Genomic DNA, 19,364 nt, shown 5'->3' with positions numbered 1-19,364 from the left:
CAAAGTGTAATTCAACTTTATTAGCAAGTATGAGCGGAAGCCAAAAATCACAGAATCTAGACCCATCTAGTAATTCATTTTACAAAGAAAAATCCACAGCACGGATCTGTGTAAGGTACAATATTATTATTTCATTAAGCAGAAACACAAGACAATACTATTTTGCAACTATATTGTAATCTAAGATACAAAGCACAGTAACAAGTTAAGCAGTATATTGGTAACACATGTCTAAAAGCACAATCATTGCATATCAATAACCTTTAATATTATTTAAATGAATATCTTGGTCATTAAAGGCATTTACAAGAACATGCATTATTGTTTGGGTGCTATTACATGCCAGTCATTTTTGCTTTTTGCTGTGTTCCATCACTACATCCAGGGCAATTGTTTCATAAGAATGATTTTAGGACTAGGTAACTTTTTAGAGCTTCTGCTTATTTACTTCATGTTATACACCTCATTTATACTCTTCAGTGCTCGTTCCTTTGTTATTTTTCTCCATTCTGCAGGGGCATCAGCAGGCTTTGCCTCATACACCTCTGCAAATTTTTCATTAAATTTCATCAGCACGTACTTCCAGTAGTCAGAGGCTTCAATACTGGGATCCGGGGCAATGTTCCAGTCAGGGTAAAATTTCCGATAGCCTTTACAGGGATGAAACTTCCACTCTGTGTCACTATTCTGGAATGTACTTTCACTGTATACATCAGAGGTGCATATGGTCTCAACTAGTTTTCCAGATCTTTCATATCTGTACATACCCAGCCCTTTTGGTCGATGCACTGATGCATGGTGTTCTTTGTGGTCCTGGCCTCCTGCCTCACAGGGGACCTTGCAGAATGGACACTGCTTTCCACAACCAAACACCCTCTTGAACAGCTCGTCCTGCGGCTTGTATGGTAGGCTGTTAAGCTTCTTTTTGATATCACACCCTTGAGAAAATTCTGCACTTAGAGATTTCTTCATGTCATTCACACAATCTTGAAGATACCCAGTGAACTCGTCTGTGTTTGCTTTGTCCTGGATAAGTGTCAATCCAAGATTGTCTGTGGAAATCACAATATCACTGTTTAAATCACTGCAGATGTTTTTAACAAACATAAAAATGGTTTCACTCTTTGTTAAAGTCTTATTTTTTTCCTTTTCAATGGCTCCTTGTATTTTTTTTGTTATTACTTCAAAACGTTTGACTTCTAAATCTGAAAGGGCTTTGCTGTTTGAAAACTGATCAATAATACGATTCAATATCCATCCCTTGACAAAACCTTCATAGTCTGTACAGTAAAAATAAAAATTGTTAAAATGATTTTCCTCCAGGAACTCTCTCAAAATTGAATGCTGGAAATATGACCGTGTGCTGTATTTCACAGAGTCTGCACCAGTCAGCATTTCATCCTGAATATCTATCCCAAGGGCTTTGTTGACATATTCCCTCACTGCAGGCTTGAGGCAGCGCTCAGTGAATTCTTCAGCCTTCTTTAGACTCTGATCCTTCTCATGGTAAAGATCTGTGAAGTCAGAACAGTACTGCTGCCTAGAGTTTTCCAGATGTTTCCGGGGGTCATTGACTACAATGAAATGTGTGTGCATCTGTTGGAATTCCCTGGCAGCAAACCCACAGATGTGCAGCTTCAGATCAACCTCAAACTGGGTGTTGGTATTCAGCTTCTTAATTTCCTTCAGCTTGACATCTAGCATATCTAACAGCTCTCTGGTGTAGGTCTCATGGTAGTCAGTTTTACTGCTTTTTTTGTGTGATACAAACGCTGTGCACTGTTCTGTTATAGATTTCACCCACGCCTCTGCTTCCTCTTTGGGGTGTGTTGACAAGTGCATGTTATCGGAGAGGTGTTTTTTGTACCATGCACGATCAAAATGACCGTCAGTTACATTAAAGTGTGTTTTTCCATATTCAGTCAAATCTGTGGCCTCATTTAACACCATGTTAACTGAAACTGCATGTGTTTTTAATTGTTTTCTCAATTGATTATAAACATCGCCTACAATGTCTCGCTTCTCTAAATCTTTGAAGTCCAGTCCCTTCACTGTCTCTTCCCACATCTTTTCAAATTCCTTTTTTAGCTGCTCCTCAGATAAACCCTCATTTATATTCCTGCAGTCTCCAAGCAATTTCAATACTCTTTCCTCTAATATTGCTTTATGCTTCCCATAGGCATCATGTACTTTCTTCATTCCCTTTTGAAAATCAATAGCTGCTGTCAACTTGTTTGTCACAGAGTTTTCAATTTCAGTCCTAAGAGTTTTGATGCTGATCTCAAAGGTTGCTCTGTAGCTTTCTACAAGGTTAACATGTCCATCCTTACTTTCATAGTATTTAGTCAATTTATCCAGAGTTGTATTTTCTTGTGATTCCAGCTCATCTTGTAATCTGTTGAGAAACTCATCAAGGTTTGACGACTTGTTTTTGGTATTTGAAATTCTTGTCTCAGCAGTTGCCAGCCAGTTATACATGTGCTTTTGGAAGTCCCATTCCCATTTACCATATTCAACACACAGATTACTGTAAGCCTCAGCCACTAGACTATTTCTGAAGCTGAAGATGAAGTTCTCATGTTTAACGGCTTTCCACAAACTTCTCATCCACTCCAAGAACTCTGGAAGAGTTTGGTATTTGCAGCTTTTTAACACCTCAATCAAGCTCTTCTTGAACTCATATACACTTTCACTGTAGCCTGTGTTCACTGGAGCCATTGGTGGAATACCATGCCACAGGCCTGGGATGTACCAGTTACTGTGTTCAGGATCATACTCCACAACATATGTGAATTGTATGTTGGGATCTAGCTTTTCCATCCTGGCAGCTACCTGTGTCATCTCATTCAGTTGTTGTAAAAGCTTTTTTCTGTCCCTTGCATTGTTGTCATGAGCAGACACGTTCCCCACATTCTGGTGCACAAACTGACAGTTTGGTTTCTTTCCCACTTCCTTCATTCTAAGAAAGGCGTGCACCACGATCTGTAGGATATCCTTCATCTCTGTGGAGTTCTCCATTGCAATGTTTATTATGGTGATGTCACTCAAACCTACAACCAGTGTTGCAAGCTCATTGTCATGTTCGTAGCTGTCTTCTAGTTGTGCCAAAGCTGTAGATTTGAGACCTTCAGTGTCGATTACCAAGATAAAATCACAGTTCAGCTCTTCTTTAAGATCCTCTTTGACTCTGATTAACAGCATGAAGGCTCCTCTTGTGCATCTGCCACTGCTAACTGCAAACTGAACCCCAAACATTGTGTTGAGGAGGGTAGACTTCCCAGTGCTTTGAACTCCCAACACTGTTACAACCAGCAGCCTGCTTTTGTGCTGAACTTTCTCATGGAGTTTTGTTAAAACATCAGCCACCCACCTTACAGGGATATTTGATGCATCTCCATCCAGCAGCTCAAGAGGGAAGCCATCCAACAGCAGATCTGCCCCCAAACTGGAAAGATATTGAAATTGCTGATGAGATCCTTTAGACCACGCTGCTTCATAAATCTGCCCAATTTCACGCATGAAATGCTCAATTCCTAAAGAGCTGTTTGAGATTTGCTGATCCAACTCTGTAATTTTTATTTTATTTTCTCTTAAGTGCTCTGCATTACATAGTTTTTTGTATTGATTTCGGAGATCAGAAAGTTTTTCTCGTGCTTTATCATCCAATTTCAGCTTCAACCACTTAAGAAAAAATGATCTTTCTTGTTTGTTTGAATTTGATATAGCACATATGAAACATTTCATTGCTTCAGTTAAATCATGCTTGTTTTGTTTTTCTCGCAGTTCCTTTATTTCTTTCTGGAGTTGACACTTATAGTCTTCAATTCGCTTCTCTCCTGCTTTTCGTAGTCTGCACTCCTCCTTCTCTAATTTGGCCAGTTTCTTCCAGTCTTCATCTTGCAATGGTAGCTGTTTCTTCTTAAATAGCAGAACATTGTCTATTTTGGCTGTGATCGCTGCTGCACATTGTTTTCCTGTCTGACATTCAGTGCTCTCTTCATCTATAGCAATTCCAAATTCCTTTGCTATAGCAGTCATGTCTTCTATTTTGATTTTATGTGGCCTATTTCGTATGATGCTTTCCACTGTAGAGCGAAGCTTCTTTACAAAGTCTGCATCATTGATCTTTCTGTTCTTAACCAAGAACTGTCTTTTTTGTAACTGTAACTCTGATTTTATTTGGTCCATGTGTTTCAGGGTTTCCTGCTTTAATGTAACCTCAGAATTAAAAACCAAAAACAATCTGTCTTTAATAGTTTTAAGGGAAACCAGTAACTTGTACTCTGTTTCCCCTATGTTATCAAAAAATAGGAAAACTGCTGCTGAAGATTGCATTAAAAAACAAAACTGTGTTTGAAAAGAACTGACATCTCCACGAATGTTAGCAATGGATAGTGGTTCAGGAAAAACATCAATATTTTTGTTTCCACAGGGAAGGTACCAACTGATCTCAGCTAAACCATTAGATATCCTCCTTCTAACATCTCCACAATCCATATTGCGATGGACAAAGATATCATGGTACTGATGGGGGTTACTGAGAACCTGGTTCAGAATCTGAGACTTTGATAAACTGCAGTCACCCAGCCTGACAAAAGAGATCAATGGCATGGCAGTGCTGACTATACTGTTTTCTACAAACCCCTTTGTCTCTGGTAGTGAGGAGGGCCTCCACTCCTTCACAATGTCTCGCATGGCCCACAGCATTAATGTACACTGATTAGTGTCACAATTTGGTAGCAAGAGAGGTACAGCAAACTGGCACATCGACATTTTTGACATAATTTCCTGCTGCAAGAAGCTGTCAGTGCACAGCAAGACAGCTGTGATAAGATCTAGTGGATTGATTACATTATCTTCATCATTATCATTATCAGCCATAATATCACTGATTTTAAAATCAGACGATGCTGTGTTTGTTTCTGACTCAGCAGCACTGCATCTGATGCTTCTTGCTTTTACATTCACCATCATGAGGGTTTTCAGAAAGGAATGTGGAAGAGATTTTGCTGACAGAATTGGTTCTTCTGTTATACTTCCTGTACCAATCTGAAGGACATCACTCAAGGTAAGTTTGGTTTTGAAGTTCTGGTCCAGTCCTAGATCATGCAGATATTTCTGTAGAGTTTCTGCAAGACAAAATATATACAGAACATTTCAATTAAAATCAAAATTCTTACCTAATTACATAAGAACATAAGGACATAAGAAAGTTTACAAACGAGAGGAGGCCATTCAGCCCATCTTGCTCGTTTGGTTGTTAGTAGCTTATTGATCCCAGAATCTCGTCAAGCAGCTTCTTGAAGGATCCCAGGGCGTCAGCTTCAACAACATTACTGGGGAGTTGGTTCCAGACCCTCACAATTCTCTGTGTAAAAAAGTGCCTCCTATTTTCTGTTCTGAATGCCCATTTATCTAATCTCCATTTGTGACCCCTGGTCCTTGTTTCTTTTTTCAGGTCAAAGAAGTCCCCTGGGTTGACATTGTCTATACCTTTTAGGATTTTGAGTGTTTGAATCAGATCACTGCGTAGTCTTCTTTGTTCAAGACTGAATAGATTCAATTCTTTTAGCCTGTCTGCATACGACATGCCTTTTAAACCTGGGATAATTCTGGTCGCTCTTCTTTGCACTCTTTCTAGAGCAGCAATATCCTTTTTGTAACGAGGTGACCAGAACTGAACACAATATTCTAGGTGAGGTCTTACTAATGCATTGTAGAGTTTTAACATTACTTCCCTTGATTTAAATTCAACACTTCTCACAATATATCCGAGCATCTTGTTAGCTTTTTTTATAGCTTCCCCACATTGTCTAGATGAAGACATTTCTGAGTCAACATAAACTCCTAGGTCTTTTTCATCGTTCCCTTCTTCAATTTCACTATCTCCCATATGATATCCTAAAACCATGCTGGCTGTCTCCCAGGATATTGTTACCATATAGGTAATTTTCCATTTTGGATCTTATTATAGTTTCCATAATTTTACATATAATAGAAGTCAGGCTTATTGGTCTGTAGTTACCTGGTTCGGTTTTGTCTCCCTTTTTGTGGATCGGAATTACGTTTGCTATTTTCCAGTCTGTCGGTACAACCCATGTGTCAACCCTTGGTTAGCGGTTTATAAATAACTTCTTTCATTTCTTTGAGTACTATTGGGAGGATCTCATCTGGCCCAGGGGATTTGTTTATTTTAAGAGCTCCTAGTCCCTTTAACACTTCTGCCTCTGTTATCTAAAGTTATTTAAAACTGGATAGGAACAGGTTGACATATGGGGCATGTTGTCCGTGTCCTCCTTTGTAAAAACCTGTGAAAAGTAATCATTTAATATATTTGCCTTTTTTTTTTATCACGCCCAGCCTTCGCAATTTGTTTTTAGTTGGCGCCCCCCTGTGATCCATGACCATAGAATACCACACCTAATTCAGTGTTCAAAAATAGAACAAAAAGAGTGATTAGTAGAAATTCTACTGGCAGTAATCTAGTTGGGGTTTCCTATTGCCAGTACAAATTCTACTGCCAGACAGAAGCCCCAAAGACTGCTTCCAGTAGTTTAACATCAGGGCTGAAGAAAGACATATTTCTATTTTATTGACTTAAGTTTTAGGAGGAAGTGAAATGGGTGGTGTAACACAGCAGGGAGGGGGGTTAAAATCCTCCCTGCAGAAAACATGTGCGTATGCACATTTGTTTTAATTGAATTGTTTTGCTGTATTTTTTGGTTTAATTTGGTAATTGTTTTATTGTTAATTATCCCCTGCACCTTGTAGTAATTGGAAATTAGAACCAGGTGCAGGGTATTTAAGAGGTGCAGTCAGTCTGCACAGGTCTGCTGAGTAGAAGGAGACAGAAGGTGTGCTCTGTTTCCGAGCAGTCGAGAGAAACGTGTGTGCAGTGTAAACCTGTATGGTTTTGTTTGAAGCTTTTGTTTGTGTTGCAGGTAAATAGCTTAGCTGTCCTATTATAGTTTAGGTTCCTGTTTTGTGTTTTAGTTATTGCGCAAATAGAGCTAGGTGTTTGTTTTTGTTTATTTTGTTTATTAAAAATAGCATGTCAGCACCTTAAACTCCATTTCTGTGTCCTGGGTCTTGCATATTGGGGGCAAACGAACGACCGTGAGTGATGGCCCGTTTACAGTGGTTATATTAAGAATGTGTTTTGTGCAGCTACTGGCATTGGTTAAACCTACTAAAGACCTTCAGCTGTTTATATCCCACCTCCACTCACTTATGATTGGACTGCCATGGAGAAAATGCAGATGTTCTATTGGTTGATTTTATTTTATATAAAAAAAATAGAACGCACGATTAAATTAAAAAAAAAATAATAATTTAGGTTCAACTCTTTAGTTGATTAATCAGTCCGATTAATCTATTAATTGGAGCAGCCATAGTTTTTACAAATACATAGTTGGGCTATTTTATTTTATTATTATTATATTTCTTAGCAGACGCCCTTATCCAGGGCGACTTACAATTGTTACAAGATATCACATTATTTTTTACATTCAATTCCCCATTTATACAGTTGGGTTTTTTACTGGAGCAATCTAGGTAAAATACCTTGCTCAAGGGTACAGCAGCAGTGTCCTCCACCTGGGATTGAACCCACACTGCTGCCCTATATTTTAGCTTATGTCTGATTATTATTATTATTATGTTTACTGAGTTTCTTGAGCTGTAACGTTGTTCTTTTGGGTCAAAAGTAAGACTGTGAAGAAAAAAATGTCATACTTTAAAATCCATATATTGCTTTTCAAAGTACTATAAATAAATTAGGGCTGCAACGAAGGGTACATTTTGACTTTGAAAGGTTCTGAACACATTACTGAAGAAAGGTTCGAACCTTTGTTGGTACTAAGTTACTGGTGAAGTCACCATAGCTTTTTGTTTATATTTGATTGAAAATCCTATTATTTTACAGGTAATCCATATAAATGGAATAAAACATTCACACATAGTTTAAAATATGTTATATAGAAGAACAGTAATCATGTTTTTATAATTTAAATAAAAATACACATTGTTTATTTACAGATAAATGATGCTGCTGCAAGTAAGCTTGCATTGCAGCAGCAACAACTGCAGCTGACTTAGGCAAAACAAACTTAATTTAACAGTCACATTTCCAGCAAGTTATCAGTCACAGTAACATTTTACTACTACTAAAAGTTATGCTAAACAACGCTTTTCTGTCGAGATGGCGAATGAAGAAATTCCGCCTCTGGTTAACACAAGCTGGAGGTGAGAGGGGCGTACGGTGTTCAGTTTTTTAAATTAAAATGATTAGTGGTAGTGTATGTTTCAAACATATTCTACCATAGCACTTATCTTACACTGTCTTGTATACTAGGTATTCAGGACATATTTTACTGAAGCAATACAACCTCTATAGGTACCCCTCCCCCCCTCCCTTATTTATTATCAACATGTTTTTGTTTTTTTCGCTTTTGGTTCAATGCGTACCAAAATAATTGACGGTCTTCATATGGTAATTTTTTTTTTTTTTTTTTTTTGAACCCCTGCACATGGGGCAAGAGTTACACAGCTTTATTGCATGAACACAACACCATCCCTGGAATCCTTTTCTCCATCACATGTGGTTTATGTATCATCACAAATGTATGAAATATAACAAATGGGTCTACTTTGAGCTGGAATGAGACAAAAAAGAAGTATAGATGATCTATGAGGCTATTACCCCTAGTTGTAGAGAACTGATCCTTACTTGTGCAGACAGATGTTGAAACAGGCGTGCTCTGGGTCCCATTTTCCAGCACTGTGGTGACTGTGAAGCTGTACTCTCTCCCAGGTCTCAGCTTAGAGATGACAGTGGAATTGGAGGGTGCAATGGCTTCATCTTGGTGACTCTTATCAGAGCTGCAGAAAGTTATTTTGAAGCTGTGTGGGATCCCATCTATACCAACAGGACTGTCCCAGCTCAGAGAAACATAATCAATTTCCACTGAGTCTATCTTTATCTCTCCAGGAGGAGATGGTTCTGGAAGAGAAAAGAGAACTGATGTAACGTCAAAGTAGATTGAGAGACAGAAGAAGAGTTGTAAATAAATAATTCTTACTTGTACAGAGAAATCTTGAAGCAGGCATGCTCTGGATCCCTTGACCAGTAGAGGTGACAGGCGAGGTGTCTGCTGGACCCTGAGGTTTGTCCTGGTCTTGAGGATTTGGGATGATGGGTGTAGTGTCCAGAGTTCTCTCTGAACTGGGCACTTCTCTGGTGTACTCAGCAAAGTGAGTGATTTGGCTGACCTGCGTTTTCTTCATTTCTACCTGGAGTTCAGCCTCTTGAGTCCTCTTACCTGGCACTCTTCACTGATGACATCTCAGAGGTTCCTGCAAAGAGATATTTCACAGTGACTGAATTACAGGCAAGTCTTACATCTGAAGCAAGAGCAAAATCTAGTGCATTGCTTGCAGTAACAACCTATGGCATGATTTTTGAGTTAGGGTAGTTAAGAAATCAGAGGACTGTATACAAAATATCTCAAATATGAAATGCTGAGTTCATTGCAGTCATCAGCTGCATAGATCACCTATTCAACAGAATGAGGCAACAGACAAGTGAGTACTATTATTTATTTCTTAGCAGACACCCTTATCCAGGGCGACTTACAGTCGTAAACAAAAATACATTTCAAGAATCACAGTACAAGTATTAATACAATTAAGATCACGATAAAATACAATGACTTCGGTTCTAGCAAGTACAAGTATATGACAAAATACGATTCAATAACGGAGCAGATAACAGTGTCAGTGATAGTTACATCAAGATATAATTAAATACAAAATACTACAGATTAAATAAAACTTGTGACAGATTACAGTATTCTAAAGTACAGTATTAAATGCAGTAAAATAGGGAGCAGATAAAACCAAGTAAAGCGACCCTTACATAACATACTAATATAACTTAGTGTTTTAGTATCACTTTAGTGCCTTAACAAGTTGTTCTATTTTAAGCAGTTGGCACCTAACAATTGGCTTTGGTGACCAATTTTCTTTGGCTTTTTTCGGTTGTAGTTGCACATTTTTCCATTTGCTTCAGAAATGAACGAGTATTCGAAACTTCAAAGTATTCGAGTAGGAATTTTATTTACAATACTCGATTCCTCAAAGATTCAGACTCACCCCATTGGCCGGGATTCCATGCAGCTTAGAAAGTCGTCACTCTCTCTCCACAGGCACTATTTATGTGACGTAGCAACACATACCACACGCTATAGGAAGTGCGCGTCTAAAACATCGTGCAACTTTAAAAGGGGGGTAAATTGCTTTCTCATGCTAAAAAGCCATACTATTTACCACTAAATATTTTACCACTAAATACTTTTGCATGGAAACATGTCCGGAAGTCGTACATTATGCTTACGAGACTTTAGAAGTGAAATCCTGTTTGTGATGTAACCTTGCACAACTTACTATTATAACTGAAGGCTGTGCCAAGCAATCCTTTGTTGACAAGCTTCTTTGACCAAATAGCAAAAACATACAGGACAGTGTGTGGTTTTTGTTTGTGTTTTTATTTTACCTGACACCATGTATTCAGCATTTCACATTATTGATATAAAACTGCTTTATTGTTAAGTTGTTTTATAAGCAAATAAAAACAAATACCCTTTGCAATAAATGCATAAATAAATAATAAAGTCCTTCTTTACACTTACTTTTATTATCTTTGTGACTGGTCATCGGCTAGCTGATTGCTTTAGCCTAGACTGTTCTGTCATATTTCAAGTTAGCTATAACATTTTATAAGTAACTTGAACTCTGCAACTGTTTAAGAGCTGAAAACAATTAAAAAGGTGTAAATAAGCAAAATGTCAGTTCAATTAAGGGTCTTGTTAAGTAATTGAGAGCTCAGTTGGAATTGATATCAGCAGCCACAGGGGGACCCCAGGACCGAGTTTGAAAGGGAACATTAGGTTACTTACTGTAACCCTGGTTCCCTGAAAGAGAAGACGACCACCAACAACATTACATATGGGATATGCCTGCCCATTGGGTAGGTATTATCTGAGCTCTCTATACCAGAGCTGCCGATAGGCCCCTTCCTGGGATGACGCCCTCAGTCCCGCCTACCGAGGGGTTAAAACCGTCATCCTGAGGAAGCCATTTCCCTTTTACATCGAACCTGTGAGGGTGAACGATGCGACCTCGCTGTTGGCGGTGGTCTTCTCTTTCAGGGAATCAGAGTTACAGTAAATAACCTAACGTTCCCTTTCGATTCGAAGATGACCACTAACAACAATACGTATGAGAAATGTATACCAGAGCTGTCGCGAGGGAGAAGGAACTGCAGCATACGAGGGACGTGTCAGAGCAGTATAACCGAAGGTTAACGGTGCGAGTGTGCAACCTCAAGGACCCTCGTGCCTAGTGAAGGCAAGGAAGTATCTACCACATTCAAGCAGTAGAACCTAAAAAATGTATGTGGTGTAGCCCAGCTAGCCACCGTACATATATAGCACAGCTAGGCCCCTCTGAATAGGGCCCAAGATGTAGCCAACCCTCTAATAGAGTGCGCAGCTACTCTCCCAGGTGGGGGTAAGCCAGCAGTGTCATACGCCGCAGAGACTGTGTCCGCAATCCAATGCGACAGTCGCTAATTTGAGAGGGGCTGCCCTAGGGTACGCATACTGTGACAGACAAAGAGCTGGTCAGTATCACGCAGAGCTCTTGGCCTATCCATGTAACACCTCAATGCCTGCACCGGGCAGAGGAAATTAAGAACATAAGAATGTTTACAAACGAGAGGGGGCCATTCAGCCCATCTTGCTGGTTTGGTTGTTAGTAGCTTCTTGATCCCAGAATCTCATCAGTCAGCTTGAAGGATCCCAGGGTGTCAGCTTCAACAACATTACTGGGGAGTTGGTTCCAGACCTTCACAATTCTCTGTGTAAAAAGTGCCTCCTATTTTCTGTTCTGAATGCCCCTTTATCTAATCTCCATTTGTGACCCCTGGTCCTTGTTTCCTTTTTTAGGTTGAAAAAGTCCCCTGGGTCGACATTGTCTATACCTTTTAGGATTTTGAATGCTTGAATCAGATCGCCGTGTAGTCTTCTTTGTTCAAGACTGAATAGATTCAATTATTTTAGCCTGTCTGCATACGACATGCCTTTTAAACCCGGGATAATTCTGGTTGCTCTTCTTTGCACTCTTTTTAGAGCAGCAATATCCTTTTTGTAACGAGGTGACCAGAACTGAACACAATATTCTAGGTGAGGTCTTACTAATGCATTGTAGAGTTTTAACATTACTTCCCTTGATTTAAATTCAGCACTTCTCACAATATATCCGAGCATCTTGTTAGCCTTTTTTATAGCTTCCCCACATTGTCTAGATGAAGCCATTTCTGAGTCAACATAAACTCCTAGGTCTTTTTCATAGTTCCCTTCTTCAATTTCACTATCTCCCATATGATATTTATAATGCATATTGTTACCATATAGGTAATTTTCCATTTTAGATCTTATTATAGTTTCCATAAGTTTACATATAACAGAAGTCAGGTTGATTTTATTTTATATACAAAAATAAAACTGCACGATTAAATAAAATAAAAGTCTGTGATCAACTCTTTAGTTGATTGGTCTGATTAAATCTGAGCAGGCCAATATATATATATATATATATATATATATATATACAGTGCCGTGAAAAAGTATTTGCCCCTGTCTGATTTTCTGCATTTTGCACATTTTCACATTGTATTTGTTCAGATTTTTTTGTCGGTTGTAGTTGTATATAGAAGAAGTCTGAGAGAAAAAATTACACCAAAGTTTGGTGCTTCTTTCATTTGTTTGGTGTGCAAGGTGCACATCATGCCACGAACAAAAGAAATTCCTGAAGACCTCCGAATAAAGTTGTTGATGCCTATCAGTCTGGAACGGGTTACAAAGCCATTTCTAAGGCTCTGGGGCTCCACTGAACCACAGTCAGAGCCATATTGTCCAAATGGAGAAAGTTTGGGACAGTAGTGAATCTTCCCAGGAGTGGCAGTCCTGCCAAAATCTCTCCAAGAGCAAGGCGTAAAATCATCCAGGAAGTCACAAAGAAACCTAGAACAACATCCAGGGTTCTGCAGGACTCTCTCGCCTCAGCTAAGGTCAGTGTTCATGACTCCACCATCAGAAAAACACTGGACAAAAATGGGATTCATGGCAGAGTAGCAAGGCGGAAACCATTGCTCACTAAGAACATGAATGCTCATCTCAGGTTTGCCAAAAAGCACCTGAATGATCCTCAAGAGTGCTGGAACAATGTTCTATGGACAGATGAGTCAAAAGTGGAACTTTTTGGGCCACGTTATGTCTGGGCGAAAACCAAACGCTGCATTCCACAGTAAGAACCTCATACCAACGGTCAAGCATGGTGGTGGTAGTGTCATGATTTGGGGATGCTTTGCTGAATCAGGACCTGGACGACTTGCCATCATTGAAGGAACCATGAATTCTGCTCTGTATCAGAGAATTCTACAGGAGAATGTCAGGCCATCCGTCCGTGAGCTGAAGCTGAAGCGCAGCTGGGTCATGCAGCAAGACAATGATCCGAAACACACAAGCAAGTCTACATCAGAATGGTTGAAGAACAAGAAATTTAAAGTTTTGGAATGTCCTAGTCAAACTCCAGACCTAAACCCCATTGAGATGTTGTGGCAGGACCTGAAACTAGCAGTTTATGCTCAAAAACCCACAAATGTCACTGAGTTGAAGCACTTCTGCATGGAGGAGTGGGCCAAAATTCCTCCACGGCGCTGTGAGAGACTAGTCAATAACTACAGGAAGCGTTTGGTTGCAGTTATTGCTGCTAAAGGTGTTAACCAATTATTTAATCTAAGGGGACGATTACTTTTTCACACGGGGGCATTGGTTGTTGCATAACTTTCTTTAATAAATAAATGAAATATGTATCACATTTTTGTGTTACTTGTTTTATATTATATATATATATATATATATATATATATATATATATATATAGTGAAAAGTTTGCTGACTCTTGCCACTAGTCTGCGTAGTCTCTCTTAAGGAAGGGCGCAACACAGGAGTTACAAGCGGTGAGTGTATTTTATTTACAAATAAATCAAACACGAATGGTTTAGGTCTCAATGGACAACAGCCATGTACGGGAAGCTAACTACCTCACTTCTTGCTCCCTGTCATATGCTATAGGTTTAGAAGTCGGTAGTGGTGCACTGTCTCCTGGAAGTGGGACCCCAGGTAAGTAATGAATTTGGCTCCCTCTGTTGGCAGGCAGGCGTCAGCCCTTGGTAGACGAGAACACGCCCCTTCAATTGGAAGCAGAAGCAGCACAGGTAAGTAGAACAGCGTTCCCTCACATATCCTCGGACCACCAGCCACCTATCCCGGTCCGTCCTGTCATGAAGGCAGAGGCAGCTCCTGCTCCCCTCCACCTGATGGTGGTGCCGAAGGCAGCAGGGGCTGACTCCCCTTCTGGCGACAAAGGCGGCAGGGGCTCCTCCCCTTCTCTCCCTGGTGGTAGTGCTGGGAGCGACAGGTAGTCCTCCCATGGGTGTGGAGGTGGGAGCGACAAGTGGTCCTCCCACAGCGATAGAGGCAGAACAAGCAGGTACTCTCCCTTTGCTGGCGGAGGTGGGAGTGGCAAGCAGTCCTCCCACAGAGGTCGAGGTGAAACCAGCAGGTACTCTCCCTCTGCTGGTGGAGGTGGAAGCAACACACAGTCCTCCCACAGAGGTGGAGGTGGAACCAGCAAATATTCTCCCACTGCTAGTGGAGGTGGGAGTGGCAAACAGTCCTCCCACAGAGGTGGAGGTGGAACCAGCAGGTACTCTCCCTCTGCTGTTGGAGGTGGGAGCGACACACAGTCCTCCCACAGAGGTGGAGGTGGAACCAGCAGGTACTCTCCCTCTGCTGGTAGAGGTGGGACCAGCAGGTACTCTCCCTCTGCTGGCGGAGGTGGAAGCAGCAGGTACTCTCCCTCTGCTGGCGGAGGTGGGAGCGACACACAGTCCTCCCAGGGTGGTGGAGGAGGAACCAGCAGGTATTCTCCCTCTGCTGGCGGAGTTGGGACCAGCAGGTACTCTCCCTCTGCTGGCAGAGGTGGGAGCGACACAGTCCTCCCAGGGTGGTGGAGGTGGAACTAGCAGGTATTCTCCCTCTGCTGGCGGAGGTATGACCAGCAGGTACTCTCCCTCTGCTGGCGGAGGTGGAACCAGCAGGTACTCTCCCTCTGCTGGCGGAGGTGGGAGCGACACAGTCCTCCCAGGGTGGTGGAGGTGGAACCAGCAGGTACTCTTCCTCTGCTGGTGGAGGTGGAACCAGCAGGTACTCTCCCTCTGCTGGCGGAGGTGGGAGTGACACAGTCCTCCCAGGGTGGTGGAGGTAGAACCAGCAGGTACTCTTCCTCTGCTGGCGGAGGTGGAACCAGCAGGTATTCTCCCTCTGCTGGCGGAGGTGGGAGCGACACAGTCCTCTCAGGGTGGTGGAGGTGGAACCAGCAGGTATTCTCCCTCTGCTGGCGGAGGTATGACCAGCAGGTACTCTCCCTCTGCTGGCGGAGGTGGAACCAGCAGGTACTCTCCCTCTGCTGGCGGAGGTGGGAGCGACACAGTCCTCCCAGGGTGGTGGAGGTGGAACCAGCAGGTACTCTTCCTCTGCTGGTGGAGGTGGAACCAGCAGGTACTCTCCCTCTGCTGGCGGAGGTGGGAGTGACACAGTCCTCCCAGGGTGGTGGAGGTAGAACCAGCAGGTACTCTTCCTCTGCTGGCGGAGGTGGAACCAGCAGGTATTCTCCCTCTGCTGGCGGAGGTGGGAGCGACACAGTCCTCCCAGGGTGGTGGAGGAGGAACCAGCAGGTACTCTCCCTCTGCTGGCGGAGGTGGGAGCGACACAGTCCTCCCAGGGTGGTGGAGGTAGAACCAGCAGGTACTCTCCCTCTGCTGGCGGAGGTGGGAGCGACACAGTCCTCCCAGGGTGGTGGAGGTGGAACCAGCAGGTACTCTTCCTCTGCTGGCGGAGGTGGAACCAGCAGGTATTCTCCCTCTGCTGGCGGAGGTGAGAGCGACACAGTCCTCCCAGGGTGGTGGAGGTAGAACCAGCAGGTACTCTCCCTCTGCTGGCGGAGGTGGGAGCGACACAGTCCTCCCAGGGTGGTGGAGGTGGAACCAGCAGGTACTCTTCCTCTGCTGGCGGAGGTGGAACCAGCAGGTATTCTCCCTCTGCTGGCGGAGGTGAGAGCGACACAGTCCTCCCAGGGTGGTGGAGGTAGAACCAGCAGGTACTCTCCCTCTGCTGGCGGAGGTGGGAGCGACACAGTCCTCCCAGGGTGGTGGAGGTGGAACCAGCAGGTACTCTTCCTCTGCTGGTGGAGGTGGAACCAGCAGGTATTCTCCCTCTGCTGGCAGAGGTGGGAGCGACACACAGTCCTCCCAGGGTGGTGGAGGTGGGACCAGCAGGTACTCTTCCTCTGCTGGTGGAGGTGGAACCAGCAGGTATTCTCCCTCTGCTGGCGGAGGTGGGAGCGGCAGGTATTCTCCCTCTGCTGGCGGAGGTGGGAGCGGCACGCAGTCCTCCCATGGCGGCGGCGTGGAACCAGCAGGTACTGTGCTGGTGGAGATGGGAGCGGAATGCTTTCCAGTATTCATTTAAAGCGTATACATTACAATGTTACAATAGTACATAATACATGACTGGTATACAATTACATTAAAAAAATACATATAATACATCATAGATATAATACAACTAATACATATTATATAATATAGATGACATATATAATACAAATATTGTAATTCATCATATAATCTCATATATATATATATATATATATATATATATATATATATATATATATATATATATATATATAGTAACAAAGCTGCGACTGGCTCTGGTTCTTTACCCCTTTAAAAATAGACCCAGGACACAGGAAATTGTGGTTTAAGCGCTGACGCGATATTTTTAATTCATATAAACAAAACAAACACCTAGCTCTTTTTTGAGCACTAAACTAAAACACAAACAGCAACCTAAACTAACACTCAGGACGGCTAAGCCGTTTACCCGACCAATAACAAAACACCCCGTTCTTGAGACTTATTTATTTTTCCTTTCAATGACTGCTTGGAGGCAGAGCACCCCTTCTGCCTCCATCTACTCAGCAGCCCTGTGCATACTGACTGCACCTCTTAAATACCCTGCACGTGGTCCTAATTTACAATCACTACCAGGTGCAAGGGATAATTAACAATAAAACAATTAAATTAAACAATTAACCATAATTGCAGCTTTTCAGCCTGTGTTCTTCTGGGAAGTGTAGTCCTTTTTCTTCCCCCAGGACTACACTATCTCACAAATTATATATATATATATATATATATATATATATATATATATATATATATATATATATATGACAACAAATATATTATAAAATCCATAATATACAATTTAAATACATCATATAATACATTTGGGTCATTTTATGGTTACCAGACAGAACAGCAGCTCTGAAACAGTTTTCAAAATATGTTGTTAATTGCAGCACATTTATTACAGTAATGTATCATGTACTATTGTAACATTGTAATGTATAGGCTATAAATGAATACTGGAAAGCATTCTCAATAAAAGAATCACTCATTGTCAAATATCCTCGATTTCATTTAGAAACTGATACAGATTACAATGTTTATTTCATTTAAAATCCTGTCCTGTCTCGAAATGTCCAGTTTAACTACATACATTTCATGTCAATGTATAAAAATGTTATTCCAGTAAGCATTAATTTCTGTTGTCTATGGTTTAGAAATGTGCAACAAAAACATGTTTTTATGAACAAAAGGAGATTTCTTACAGCACTGAAGGACACTGTCTGTAGATAGAAACAGAAAGACATCGAAGACTAAGTAAACAACCTTAGCTACATAGATAGCTTTGTAGGCTATGTGTGTATATCTTGATTTTTGCTTTTGCAACTAAATAGATAAATTAACTAGACATTGCAAGATTTGGAGAATAATTTAATAGTTTAATATCCAAGTTTAAAAATACAATTTTACAAGTAGCCTTCATATTTCTTTAAGTTTCGTTTTGTTTTTTTTCTTTACTTTATTTCTCTTCTCTTCTCCTCTCCTCCGAACACCCACCTCGAGCATGAAAAACTGCAGGGTTTTATACAGGTGACCATCTCCCAATTAGCAACAAATTAATCACCTAATTAATTCGGGAGATGGCCACCTTCTGCACGGGTTTTTAATTATTCCTGGCAGAGGACGAGCACCCAACCTCGCCGCTGCCAGAACACATTTAAAACAAAAATAAAACAACAACATGGCGCGTCGCCGTCATAAATACAAACCATAACGATAATAATACAACAATAACAATAATAATAACAACAACTACAACAAAACAAATACAAAATAATAAATTGCACAGGGTCGGAGGCCCGTTCTATAAATAAATAAACAATATATTTAAACAGCAGGGCTCTGCCCTGTCCACTTTTCATGTCAGAGCTTTCTACCACCCTGCTACAACCCATTACAATTAACAACAAAATGAACCACCTCACTGTGATCAAATTGCAACTCTCTCTCTTAAACTATCTCTCAGTTTCTTATTTTGTGTTTGTTTTTAATCTTCAAGAAATGAAGTGAATACCTGATATGCTGAAGAAGTTCAAACTCTCCACACCTTGTCCTCTGCAGGTCTTCTAAACACTGACACAGTATGCAAAAAAAAAACTGTTTATATCAGATGCAGAAACGAAACTGAAAGCACAAACCAACATCCCTTTCTTGCCAGTCAAAACCGGTTTTGATCTAAACATTATCCTGCTTTATGTTTGAGGCAGTCTGAAACGCAGAGTATATTTTAGTCCTCACCCCTGTGCCTGTTTTAATTATCCACAATTAACCCCAAGTTTATAAAACTAGGTTTACAACAGAAGGTAGGAAGTACTTTTTACACAGTTATAAATTCTGCACAAAATCTGCGCAGAATGATCTCTGTGAATGCACCCAGTGTTTACTTTACAAATGTGTTCTGACCTTGCAGCTGCAGTTTCGCTATGATAACATGCTTAACAATGTCGGGTGGCAAAACATTAAAATAAAAATCTCTGTAACTTCTAGAACCACATTTAAAACAGGCAAGAATAAAGCATATTTAACTGTTAACATGTCAAGATATTTCTCAGTAAAACAAACCATAACCTTCCTGTAGTAGTAAGGACTAATCCACGTTCTGTATACCACTTATTTTAATTTAATTAAACCAAAGAAATCTAACTCTGTATTTTTAGTGCTATGCTGTCTTCTCTGTCTTTTATTCACTATGCCCTTTTGTAACTGT

General features: G+C 41.1%; 1 protein-coding gene across 1 annotated transcript; it reads right to left on the bottom strand.

Moving 5' to 3' along the window:
- On the bottom strand, positions 1–18,726 carry LOC117398341 (interferon-induced very large GTPase 1-like). The gene is made up of 4 exons (XM_059016996.1): positions 18,672–18,726; positions 9,081–9,354; positions 8,729–9,001; positions 1–5,129 (listed from the first exon to the last, which is right to left on the bottom strand). The coding sequence occupies exons 2-4, from the start codon at positions 9,283–9,285 to the stop codon at positions 445–447; spliced, it is 5,163 nt and encodes a 1,720-aa protein (XP_058872979.1). The 5' UTR covers positions 9,286–9,354; positions 18,672–18,726; the 3' UTR covers positions 1–444.
- Between the last annotated feature and the right edge of the window lie 638 nt (positions 18,727–19,364).

The sequence above is a fragment of the Acipenser ruthenus genome, chromosome 54, assembly GCF_902713425.1.
Source record: "Acipenser ruthenus chromosome 54, fAciRut3.2 maternal haplotype, whole genome shotgun sequence".
NCBI classification, from domain to species: domain Eukaryota; kingdom Metazoa; phylum Chordata; class Actinopteri; order Acipenseriformes; family Acipenseridae; genus Acipenser; species Acipenser ruthenus.
Note: the sequence above shows the minus strand (reverse complement) of the source record. Positions and strands in the feature narration are given on the sequence as shown.

Coding starts and splice junctions, on each gene's coding strand:
- LOC117398341 (XM_059016996.1), bottom strand. CDS start 9,285: ATGAAGAAAACGCAGGTCAGCCAAATCACTCACTTTGCTGAGTACACC. Junction 9,002..9,080: donor TTCAAGATTTCTCTGTACAA/GTAAGAATTATT, acceptor TTTCTCTTCCAG/AACCATCTCCTCCTGGAGAG. Junction 5,130..8,728: donor TTCAACATCTGTCTGCACAA/GTAAGGATCAGT, acceptor TTTGTCTTGCAG/AAACTCTACAGAAATATCTG.